Source organism: Beta vulgaris, chromosome 8, assembly GCF_026745355.1.
Source record: "Beta vulgaris subsp. vulgaris cultivar EL10 chromosome 8, EL10.2, whole genome shotgun sequence".
NCBI lineage: Eukaryota > Viridiplantae > Streptophyta > Magnoliopsida > Caryophyllales > Amaranthaceae > Beta > Beta vulgaris.
In genome coordinates this window covers 8452748-8465707 of record NC_079209.1, presented here as the reverse complement: position 1 = coordinate 8465707, position 12960 = coordinate 8452748, and the positions used below count along the sequence as shown (strand labels likewise).

The 12960-nt window shown below is 35.4% G+C and overlaps 1 protein-coding gene across 2 annotated transcripts; it reads right to left on the bottom strand.

The window, feature by feature from the left end:
* Positions 1 to 1415: 1415 nt before the first annotated feature.
* LOC104900938 (26S proteasome regulatory subunit 6A homolog) lies at positions 1416 to 10600 on the bottom strand. Of its 2 annotated transcripts, none has more exons than XM_010688469.4 (14): positions 10240 to 10598; positions 8070 to 8221; positions 7727 to 7888; positions 6444 to 6553; positions 6106 to 6250; positions 5730 to 5989; positions 4386 to 4510; positions 3855 to 3898; positions 3563 to 3694; positions 3046 to 3123; positions 2709 to 2791; positions 2296 to 2418; positions 1990 to 2050; positions 1416 to 1860 (listed from the first exon to the last, which is right to left on the bottom strand). In XM_010688469.4, the coding sequence occupies exons 1-14, from the start codon at positions 10364 to 10366 to the stop codon at positions 1684 to 1686; spliced, it is 1779 nt and encodes a 592-aa protein (XP_010686771.1). In that variant the 5' UTR covers positions 10367 to 10598; the 3' UTR covers positions 1416 to 1683. The 2 variants fall into 2 exon arrangements, 1 of the variants encoding a protein (XP_010686771.1); XR_007268812.2 differs by lacking the exon at positions 1416 to 1860 and adding an exon at positions 2526 to 2610 and having other exon boundaries at positions 10240 to 10600.
* Positions 10601 to 12960: the final 2360 nt, after the last annotated feature.

The window sequence follows — 12960 nt, the reverse complement described above, 5'->3', positions numbered from 1 at the left end:
TGTGGGTGTGGCAATGGCAAGGTTGTGGGATCCTTTGCAAGCATGCCTTGAGGGTCATGTACAATTAAATGATTGACCCTCTTGAGTATGTGTCTGATTATTACAAGGGGACAACTTACAAGGCTACTTATGTTGAGCATATCCCATTGCTAATCATTCTCATTGACCACATTACAATCTCCCACAAATTCACACTCCAAATAGGAATAGAGGTTCTGGCAGACCTCCAAAACGGCAGAAAAGAGGAGTGAATGAGGCAAAGAAGGCCAAGAGACAAAACTCTGTTAAGTGCAGCATGTGCAAGCAGTTGGGCCACAATACAAGAACATGTAGAGGTAATAAAGGTCAAAAGAGAGCTGCTGACAGTGGGGCTAGTACTTCCAAGGCACATAAGAGAGCAAGGAAGGCCACCTAAGCAAGCTAGCAACAGGTGCATATTTTCAACATATTTTTTTGGTTCCTAAATGGATATTCATATTTTTGGATGATTTAGTGAAATTAGTTTTTGTAAAGACGCTGTGATTTATGGTTTTCGTGAAGTCAGTTTTTGTAAAGAAACAAAACACGAGATTAATTTGTGGTTGTGGATACATATGTATGCGACAATGATTAGTATGAAAAGCAACTTTCTTTTTTCCAAATCTTGTGGCAAGCATTACATAAGTTACTTTCAAGTTACAAAGAGGAGTAATAAAAACATAAGTAATCCTAACTTAATTGTATGCCTAACTAACTTTTTTTTTTGTTCTTTTGAGCTTCTTCTTCATTTGTTTCAGCTCTTCTTGCATATTATCATTCTCTGAGCTTCTCATACTTTGTATGTCATGATTGATGCCTCCACTTTGCTCCACCCAACCTTTGCACCACCTAAAGGTGTCATAAACATAACACCTAAAGTACAATCGTTATGGGTTCAAACTTGAATCAGAACTTCTAATTGCGAATTTCCTCCCACATCTACACATTCGATTTGGAACCCTAATGTATGTAGACTCTTGGGTTGAGAAAGATGTTTTTGAGAGAAAACTCGTTAGGATGATTTAGAGAGATGGTAAGAAGAAAGTGCAGGTAAGGATGTTAAGGAGATCAACAATATATAAAGAAATTGAGTGAAAAGACATAACAACTAATTTTTGAATCAATTTCTAACCGTTAAATTGCAGGTGATATTTGAAAACATTTAGGTGCACTCGATGAAATAAGTTTCAATTTTAGGGTACCTCGTGGATTAAAGTCTTGCTCTAATGAAGGACTAACAAATTATTGACAATAGAAACATTTGGTTGTATTATGATGAAACTGAAGGAATACCAGGTGTATTTTCAAAATACGAGAATACCTCGTAAATTTATTGAAAATTTAGAAATATTTGGTGAAAAAACTAAAGAATTTATCTTTTCCATAGTCTAACACAAGATAAAAAAGAGTAACTTGGCCCAAGCCCATAAAATTAATAGCAAACAAACAAATGATATCAAGCGTGTACCAATGATGAAACAATAAGTTTTTGAGTGGATGAACTTTACCCATTTCTTAAAAATATGTTAAACTTCATCAATGTTGTAAACTTGGATACCTCAAACAACTTATTTTTTTTTTCTACTATTAACAAGTCTAAGTACAAAAAATCGACCTTAGTCAATCTTTCCAGTTCTCAGTTAATGTCACATTCATAATCTGCCATCAACTCATGTCCAACGGACGTCTATTGCGACGAAAACTCTGAATTTCATTCCTTTGCTCCTCAATTTCAAGAAGGCATTTCTTCCGAGCATTCGCACTCTCGATGTAGTCTTGTAGAGGGGGAAGGGATCCTTCTTTAGCATCTTTAGGAGCATTAGTTGCTTGGCCCCGGATAACCTGTTGGATGTAGATAAAACTCTCACTATTTCCGATAAAAATTAAGATCACAGTTGAGAGAAGGGTCGGTTAACATCTCCTCTTCAATAAAGATAGAACTATATTTTGCGGGGAAAAGTGACGTTTTACCTTTGATGCCCAACGGCGCTCTGCCTGTTGACATACATCCCTGATATCTCTTCCAGACAATCTAGTTTTTTGGAAAATCAGCAATCAAATACAATATAAAGCATAAAGATTTATGCTTATTTATGTGCAAGCGTAATGCACATGAACTAACAATTCAATATCCATAGTATAATTTTCTGGAAATGAGCTAGCAACATATGTAACATCCATGATCCCCAAATTGGGGGTGATAAGAATTACACCCCAATATCATGGTTACCATCAAGCTCCTACTTGATTCTCAATTAATACTCAAATTGCACTTACCCTTCAGTGATTACAGCAAACTCGGCCAATTCAGACTTAGTCAGATGCTTTGCATATTGAGCAGCTATTTCTTGTCGATTTTGCTCATCAGGTAGACCAAAGAAAATCATTGAATCGAATCGACTGAAAATAAATTGCAAATGTGGTTAGGAGCTCCCTTTTCTTATTCTGGAAAATTTACCGCATATGACAAAGCTCCCCTATAAGATGGGGAAGATAAAGGGACCCACCAGAAAACAGGAGTTTCCCATAAGGAAACCACCACAATACCGCAACTTGGGAGTGATGAACCTCGTGCTCGGGAGATGGGAGGTTCTAACATTGTTCATTTGTTCTACTTGATTCTCAGTTCATGAACTAAGTTAAGGAAATGAAAATGCATATAAGATATAGAGAAAGCTCCGATAGCATACCTAATCAAAGCAGGATCAATGTCCTGCTTTCTGTTTGTTGCAGCAATCACCACCACCTTCTTATCTTGTTCAAATCCGTCAATCTGTACCAAAGGATTCATCATTTAGAACTCTAGTCTCAACCTAATAAATAATATTTACCTCATACTTGCAAAAACAATTTTAATAAAGAATGGCAGGAGTTGGAGGTTACATCTTCAATCAGCACATATTACCAATAAGAGATTCCCAGTAGATTTCAAGTAATTCTTAATAGGTTCAAAAAACTAAATGTTGTTCAATGCTAGTTGAGCGATTTCATAGTTTAAAACTCCTGCCATGTTGAAGAATGCTTTACCTGCCTCAACAACACTGATAAAATTCTTCGAGTAGCTTCATGCATTTCACTATCACGAGCAATAGCAAAAGAATCAACCTACAAGGTCTCAGAAAATGGTAATGTTAGTAAAAATTGAGATTGGCCATGCAATGATAAATAAGCCACATTCTAAATATAGTAACTTAGATGCTGAACTTCCCTTGAAGTCACCCTTATCGCTTCATTTTCTACCTAGATTGATGGCAATGTAAAAATTTAACTAGTGAATGATAGATATAGGAATCATAGCTAGATTCACTAAACACGATCTCAAACCAGATGTGCGTAATTTTTAACCCATTCCCCCGCCCCCAAAAAGACCGACTCCTCCCATGGCGATAAGGGGCTAAAAGATCTACCACTTTAATTCTTGTTACAAAAATAGATGATTTTATATCTAACTGGAAAGGGTATATATGTATATAGATTTTACTTTTTTTTTTGTTTCTTTCTAGAACTAATGTAGAATGAAAACTTTAAGCATAGTGACATTTACCTCATCCAAAAATATAATTGCACCATCTGGAAGCTCGTTGGCAAGGGAGAAAACCTTACCAAAGAGACGCTCACTTTCACCGTAATACTTCGACATGACAACCTCCAATGGAACATAAAGCAGTGGAACCCCCTATAAGCCAAAGTATGAGAGCATAAGGATCCTAAACTTGAAAGGGCATGAGAAGACTTTTCATAAAATAAAGATATACAAATTCTAAATCAGAACATTTCTTCAAATCTAGGGTTGAAAATCCAATTATCAAAGATCATCATCAAAAGTAAGGACTTACAGCTTGATTAGCAATAACACGGGCGCACGATGTTTTCCCAGTACCTGAGCAAAGAACCGATGTATATCACTTAGGCTCCGTTTGGTAGAGCGTAAAACATTTTCAGTGTAAAATGATTTTCATGGAAAACAATTTACAATGGAAAACACAATTCCAAAAGTAGTTTTCCGTTGTTTGGTTCGATGTAAGAAAAATGATGAAGTGAAAGGAAAATGAAAGGGAAAGTAAAGAGGTAGTGAGAGGAGTGTACAAGAGAGATAAGGAAAATAGTTTTCCCTTCATTTTGAAAGGAAAATGGTTTTCCATTATTGGGAGAGCAATTTTACCCCAAGGGAAAATGATTTTACACTCTTTTGCCAACCAAACAATGTAAAACTGAAAATAGAGGAAAACCGTTTTCCTGGAAAACGTTTTACGCCCTACCAAACGGAGCCTTAATCTACCAGTTAAAGTCTGTCATTTCCTTTATCATATTGGCATTGACAAGACAAATGCGTTGAGAAAATATTTCGAGTTATTCTATAAAGAAACCTGGAGGGCCTTCAAAGAGCACAGCTCGGGGTCTGTTTGACTCATACTTACGCCGAGTTCCACGTGCAATATCATCATAAACTTCAGGACTACGTAAAGCTAACAGTACAGTATCTTCTATTTCCCTGTACAATGGAAGAGGATAAAAGAAAGAAAGAGGAAATATCATAGTCACCAAACAAAATCTATACAAATATATTAAAAAGCGTTCCTATCAAAGGAACGGTGCCACATCTCTACAATGTATATGCCACGTGACACTCTTCTCAAGCTTCTAATACAAATGTTTATAAACTCATTTAGAAATATTAACAATGTGTAGCTACTAGGAATCAAACACATGACTTTTGACATGAAATGTGTGAGAGTTTAACCACCAATCCACAACGATTTGAATGTTTAACGTTTCAAAGTAAAACATAATAAAGTCTTATAATTATATGTGACTATAAAGACATAGACATAGACATAAACATTCTCTTACCCAATTCCGTTGAAAATGTTATTTTAATCCCCAATTTCTTTAAAGTATTTTTTAATACAATTTATCATGCCATAACGTTTATTTTTCAATTTCCCACTAGACAGAGATTTATGAAAACCTTACAAAATCAACTATGAAATTTATGAATAATAATATATTTGATAATTGTAACTGACTCGGGACATCGTCCGGGCCAAAATACTAGTTATATTTAACAAAAGGGTTGCACTTGCATATTTATTAATAAATCTCATTGCATAAGCTGATTATATGAGATACTATGAAGAATCACTGCCCATAAATTAATATACAAGAAGGCACAAATATAAAAGATCTATTATTCTTCACAACTTATGAAATAGCTCTCATCATTTAGTGAACTAATTTACCATCAGATGCCTATTACTTTTAAGCTATGTTTCTCGGACTCTTCATATTTTCTCAAGTATTTGTATATGGTCCTCAAACACTCGTTGCACTCGGCACGAGTATGGACACTTCATTTTGGGCCACATGAATAACCAAGTCAAACACTTGGACATGCACCGGTGTGTCCTGAGTCGGGGTCAATACAGCTTTCAGTTTTAAGCCCCTCATACAGCCTACTAGCAACCATTATTTCTCAAATTCTCATGTTAGAAACAGTAGCAATAAAGCAACAAGGACCAGAAAATAGGATCAAATATCTTACTTTTCGATTGACTTTTAATTTATGATAAATTGATGGACAACTGAGCCTAAATCTTCATTGTAAATTACAGGTACATGCAGAGATGCACCCATATCAAAAACCAGCGACCTCTTAGCTTAATGTAAGAATCTTCTATTAAACAAATCTAAAAGCCCCGAATACAAAATACCTCTTTTGTTGATCATAGCCAGCAATGGTATCCCATGATATCTTTTCATTTGTGTGATCAACATGTGGCTCATCAAGCCCAAAAACACGTACTCCCATGGCTTCTAAACTAGAAATTGATTTACTCATCGATTTTGTTCCTCCAGAATTACTCCTTTCTGTGGCTTTGCTACCTGACTTTTCACCAGCTATTTGCATGATTGAGACCAGAGCATCAAGCTCAGCAGGAGTGAAGCTTCCTTTCTTTAGAAACTCAACCTCCTGGAAGTGTACAAGCAGCAAAGACATCAGCTCAATGCTAGAATCAAAATTACTCCCTTTAATTTAAGAGAACTGCAACAAATTCATATGGACAGTCTCAGTGGTAGAATAATTACCGGTTTATCAGGACTTATCATCGATCGGAATATAAGAACACAAAGATCACTGTCATTTGAAACTGTTTCTCCTACATCCACGTTACTCCCTTCAAGTTCTCTCTTTCCTTTTGGGAGGCTAAGTGCTAGCTGCCAAGCAACTGTGCTGAATTTTCACATAGTTACAGTAAAAACATGGTGTTAACTATTGACAGCCAGCCGATACAATCACATTATGTAACTGATTTATAATAACTAATGGAGAAGAATGTAATTGCACACGATAAATCTGAATTCCCAAAACAAATTCTGCAAAGCAAAAGATTAAATAGATTCAGATTCTCAGACTTTGACATTACCTGTCCCAACTTTGAATGTCCATGGGTGAACCCCCGTTGAGGTTTGAAGCAAGGTTTGCTATCAGTCTAGGGATTTCACAATTCGAGGGTACTTGGAACTTGATAGCAATCTAGATTTCATAACAAGCCACAATCATTTCTCAATAAAAACAACAATGCAAACATTAGAGGCACATGAGCAAAGATGGCCTACAGATATGGCTGTATAAAAGCAGACAACCTTTTTTACCACAATACAAGATATACCTGAAAAGTTTGTTATCTTTTGTTTTTCTCATTTTCTGCACGATATACATATAAGGAAAATCTTGGGGGTTACACTAATAAGGTAATATGTGTGTATGTGTGTGACTGTGTGTGTGCGCGTGTTGTGTGTTACCAATATCCCATGGGAAGGGGGGAGCAGAAGTGAAAACAGAAAAGTTAGAGAAGCATTCAGTTTAGATCTTTAGGCAACAACACAACTGCCATACAATAATCTGATAATCATCACTAAATAGCAACGTAACCCAAAGCTTTAGCCAACAGAAAAAGCAGCATTATTGCTGAGCACAAAGGCAGCTTATGTTGTTGTAGATATGATTTTGCACACTAACGAAAATTAGAAATGCAAGTTAATGTATACTCCCCTTGTATTCCTTTATCTTTCTCACTTCCCTTGGGGCATTTGTCAATCAACTTCTTTGACCTTAAACATCTTTAATTATATATTAGTAAAAGTTATAACGATCAAGTATTAATAAAGTATTTATTGGGACGAATCAAACAAGACCCCACATGACCGTATATTTTCTTATATATTGAAGAGAATTTAGAAGATTCACTCTAATTGTAAATAGTATCAAGATTCCAAGTGAGAAAGAAAAAGAATACAGAGGAAGTATACCACTAGTCCTATATGCATGCTATGGATGTGTTGATGTACATATAACACAATTGGTAGAAAAAATAGCTTTAAAAAATTTATTTCATTACTAAACGACACTATTTTAACAATTTATATATTAATTACATAGTGGTGGGCAGTTCAGGAGGACACCGAAGTCCTCAGGTGCTCCCTCATAAGATATAGATTCACACGCAAACAAATTCTTCGATGCTGTTTTTCTGTTATGATGACAAGCATCCATGATAATGTTGCAAGCATTCTGCTATTACTACTAGCAAACTGGAAATCCATATGCCAACTTTCAGGCAAGATCCAAGGAAAATTCTACACAAGTTGTCTTCATACAGCAACAAAAAAGGTGCTTAATTCAGAATATTACAAGGATAATATGTACCTTTTGTCCCTTGACAGCAACTGCAAATCGTGGATATGAACCATATTTCATGCCTTTAGTTCTTATTAGATCCTCCAATTTACGCCGTTCCTTTTTTGCTGTTTCTTCCAGGTCATCATAAGTTGAAGGAATTTCAGATGGCGAGGAAGACTTGGTAGATACCTGCACAGGGTTCAGCCAAAATGAATTGCTATCAAGAAATAAATCCTTTGAACAAGTCAATTGTAGTACATTTTAGTGGCCAGGTTTCTGGCAGTAATCACATATAACAACAACAAGAAGCAAACTACTAGGCTAGCCACTCTAATATGCAAAGTAAGTCATCAAGATAACAAACACAAACCTCACTGGTATCTGCGTAAGCCACATCCAGAATTCCAGCGCCAAGAATACCAGCTAGCACCAGCGGAGTGCAAAATGATAGGGTAGACTCAGAGACAGAAATTGGAATCCGGCCTTTGAAAGCATTGAATAATTGCTGCTGTGTACCATGACCTGCGCATCACATGATTTCATTGCTAAACTTATTGCATGTTTGGTAGTATTGTACCCGACAAATTAAATCAATTTCAATGATTAGAAGACAGCAGAGAGTTGTTAGCACAAAAGCAGACAGAGTAAAGGAAAACAATCACATTCTCCACTAAAACTGTAAGAGTCAAGAAGAACATATGAATGCATCAAAAGGACTCTCTCAGAGAAACCATAACCAAATAATTAGTTCTAATGACTTCAAGGTACGCGCATTCATAAGATGGTAGACACATATCATATGGAACTCTTCAATAAGAATAAAGTTAAAAGGGTACTAAAGAATAGCAACTAGCAATCCATGTTTTCATTGTTATTCCCATCCAACGCTACCAAATAGTACAATTCTTGAACGTTCCCGGGTACAACTAGAAAAGGCTACTTTCTTACTCATTTCAATAGCTTCAAATCAGCAATTAGTATCCCCAAAAAAGCAACAAACAACCTCCGGAATGTAATCAACATTGTGACCCAATAAGGATGGCTCTACACTCTTGATTAATCCCCTAGATAAATGAAAACTCGAAAAGGATAAACCTTTCAGCTCAATCTTAAACTTGCCACCTTCAATTCAATTGTTTTCTTTCTTTTATCCCCCTAAAAGATCAAGTTAGTTTACTTTGGACATGCCTTGTTAATTAAACACAAGCAGAATTTGAATATTGTGATTTCTGCTAAAATGACAAATAAAACTGGCTAAGGAAAATTTAGCATAACCCCAATTCACAAACCCACATAAAAATACCAACAAAGTAAATAGGAAAAATGGATCAAAATACCCCCAACTTTGGGCGGTCCGCTTTTAATACCCCCAACTTTGGATTATTTTTAAATACCCCCAACTTTGGGGGTGGTCCGCCAAAAATACACCCAGATGACTTGTAACCTGTTAACAAGGTAATTTTTTTATTTCTCTTTTATTTTTAATTTCGAATCCTACCCACCACCACTTCAACCACCCCTCCCCCTACCCCAGACCCTCCCTCTCCCCTCCCCGGCTACAAACCCTCACGCTAGCCCAACCATCCCCCCACTCCCACCACCCAGAACCACCCCGAACCCCCTACTCCCATCCCCTAGCAGTCCCCCCACTCCCTCCACCCGTACCCCCTCGCCACTCCCAACCCAGCAGCCCCCACCCCCCACCCCCACAGAACCCCCTCCGCTAAAACCCTTCGGAACCCACCTCCCCTAACCCCCTCAAAATCCCCCTCCCTCCCCTCGATTTTCGCCACCCCTCGCCACTCCTAACCCAGCAGGCCCCAATCCCCCAACCCCCACCCCCCGCAGGGCCACAGCAGCATTCCCCCCTGCCCTAACAACCTTCGGAACCCCCCTCCCCTAACCCCCGTCGAAATCTCCCTCCCTCCCCTCGATTTTCTCGATTTCTGACCTCTTCCTTCGTCACAGTACTGAAGTCTTTCGGTGGGGGTTTGCTGGAAATCGATGGGGTGCAGGTAGGGGTTTCGAAGGGGTTAGGAAAGGGGGAATTCAATGGGTGGTGGTGGTCAGGGAAGGTGGCAGTGGGGGTGTGGGGTGGGGGATGACGAGAGGAGGAGAGAGATGAGCAGAGGGGGGAGGTTTTTTGGTTTACCAGTTCATCCGGTAATAACAGGTAAATGGTGCATTTTTGGCGGACCACCCTCAAAGTTGGGGGTATTTAAAAATAATCCAAAGTTGGGGTATTAAAAGCGGACCGCCCAAAGTTGGGGGTATTCTGATCCATTTTTCCAAGTAAATAAACACAAAATAATAAATTTCTTCTAGAAACAAAAAAAAAAAAAACAAGCAAAACTACCTTAAACAATGATGGCAGTCCTCCATTAACAAAACCCACAAGAATTCTACTAAAAGTATAAAAATTTAAGACCCAAAGTTAAATATATCAATATGATAATTTTATTTTATTTTTGCATAAAAACTTGAAAAAGAGCAAAATTTAAAGACTACCCAAGAATTAAATAGAATACAAGAATATTTACCATGATGTAATCGAGGCTGAAGAGACTGAGGTTGAGATTGAGAAAAAAATGTAGGGTTTATGGTTTTAGAAGAAGCAATTGCACTGCGCCAAGCTCTATTTGTAAATAATCGGCTGAATATTGCCATGTTAAGTTCTGAGGTTTTTTTTCTGTATTTTTTTGGGATCAAAATTTCAGGTTTTGATGAATTAAAATGTTTAGATTGCTGGAAATTTGGCGAATTATATTCCAAGTCAATTCAAAGTCCCCCACCATCACTCAACTAGAGAAGTGGGGAGAATAAGCTCGAAGCATCTGATTCTGGTGAATTTCAATTTCTTGAAGAGGAGGTCACGGAATTATTATTTTTTTTTTCCTTCTATTGGGAAAATGTGTGATTTGCTTTTACGAAATTTTAGAGATATTCCTTAGGCCGGTTCTCTTCGACATAAAATAGTTGAATTGAATTGGAGTGAATTAAACTGAATTAAATTGAACTGAACTAAACTAAATTGAACTGAATAGTAATATGTTGAATTGAATTGAATTGAATACCACTTCATACCAATGTATCAAATAGAACAAAAAAAAAAATCATCCCCAAATAAAAGCAAACACATGATATTAAGTATCAAGTTCCAAACATATATCACCTTGGTTTGATTCATAATTCCAAATCCATACCACTTTATGAACCAAATGCCCCCTTAAGGGTATCTCTGTTTGGCATAAAACAACTAAATTGAATTGATTTACAAGTGAACTGAATTAAACTAAATTATAACTAACAGTAATAATAATAATAATTTAATTATCATTAATTTATAAATATAAATTAATTAATAAATAATAATAATAATATTAATCTCTATTATATAAGTGAATGGGGGAGAAGGGGGAGGAAGATGATATCCTTTACAAAATGTCTTATATACCGAAATGTTTTTATTTGTCATATATATTAGACAATATTTTCTTCATCCTATCTACTTGCCATATATATTGAACAAGTTAACAATGAAATTGAATTTGAATTTTCAATTAAATATAAAATAAGGAGAATGATTTTATTTTCTTACATATTCGAAAGCCTCTGATTAAAAAAATAAATTAACAATATAACTTGATTGACATAATTAGAATAAAAAATAAAAATTTGAATTTCATATCTCTATTATATAAGGAAAGGGGAGGAAAATGGTGTCCCTCTGAAAATACTAAATCACATTTAATGATCTAAAAAAAGGAAAAAAAATTACAAAAGAATTTAAGAACTATTTGTCATTTCTACTTGTAAACAAGTTAAAAATGGTGTATACATTCAATATGTCAAAATATTTTGACTTTTTTGTAAGAGAAAGAAGGTATAAATGACATCCACCTGAAAAATGTGAAACACTCATTACCTTTCATAAGGTTTAATTCAGTCAAACCAACTCATTATTGTAGACGCATAATAGTTTTTTTTCTCATTTAGTACCCTATGATGATTAATATCCCGTTCTAATTGGTCCGTACGAAGGAAAGAATAAATAATGAGTCTAAAATAAAATATTTTAAGAATAAAATCATTTTTTCTAACTCGTTTTATTAACCTATTTCCGAGACGTTACTTTCTAAAAATGTTTTAAAATAACTTTCAAAATAGTCCATCTTCAAAAACCTTTTAAAAATAATATTTATAAAAGCCCAATTTTACAAAACCCATTCACAATTTAATTAATGAATTATTTAATTTTATTAATAAAAATACATATTATTATTTTCTAAAATCTTTTAAATATCTACTATCTTTCAAAAACCTATTATAATCCAACTACCTAAACCTTACCTTCACCACCCTCATATTTCCACAGCTCACTCATCTCGCAACAATAATCCTCACCAATATCCCACGGCAGCAATCATCACCGACTCATCGTCGTCAACATACAAAAAATAAACCATACCTACACCAATTCCACGCTTAACCTCTGCTATCATCCTAATTCCTACATCCTACAATTCACAAAACCTACGCCTAAAACATAATACTACACCTCCCTAATTTTCTTCACATCATCACTAAATGCTAATCATCCTACTGCAATATTAATCTCATCACTGCTTAACGGCTAACACCAATACAACATCATGCTAGTCCTATTCTTTCTACAAAGAAACAACTTCATACAAGCCGACGAAACAAGATAGACATCTGCAACAAATACGCGCCAAGTAATACAAATACAACGCAACCTATTTTTTTTGGGACTTGTATAATATTCAATTTTCCAAAATTCATACAAATCAACAATCTTGGATGGTGGTATAATGTTAAATTAACAAATTTTATTTATTTCTTTGATAATATTATTTTTATTATTTTTATTGAAGTTACTAACATTCTATTGGTGATGTAGATTGTTGACTTATCCCGCAACGGTAAGTATATATTTTTTTTTCTTATTTTTATTTCTTTTCATGAACCTATTTTTTTTTATGCGTGATTGCAATTTTTATGACCCGACCTAAATACATGTTCTAACTAATTCAGATAATTTGAACAATCTGTCAATCTGTTAGATACCTTGTAATATCATTGTTTAATATCTTGTTAAAAAATAGTCTATATGTTTCCGTGTATTAAAATATTATATGACTATTCTTTTGTATAAAACTATATTGTGAATCGATATTTAGTAGAGGTCAATAATGGGCAATATCATTTCTGACCGTGTTGTACCCTTACCCTCGAACATA

What these genes read in the sequence shown, in the direction of transcription:
- LOC104900938 (XM_010688469.4), bottom strand. Translation starts at nt 10,366, where the DNA reads ATGGCAATATTCAGCCGATTATTTACAAATAGAGCTTGGCGCAGTGCA. An exon ending in TATCAGTGTTGTTGAGGCAG is followed by an intron (nt 2,792 to 3,045) that starts GTAAAGCATTCT and finishes CCTTTGGTACAG; the next exon opens with ATTGACGGATTTGAACAAGA. An exon ending in TTTGCTGTAATCACTGAAGG is followed by an intron (nt 2,051 to 2,295) that starts GTAAGTGCAATT and finishes CCAAAAAACTAG; the next exon opens with ATTGTCTGGAAGAGATATCA.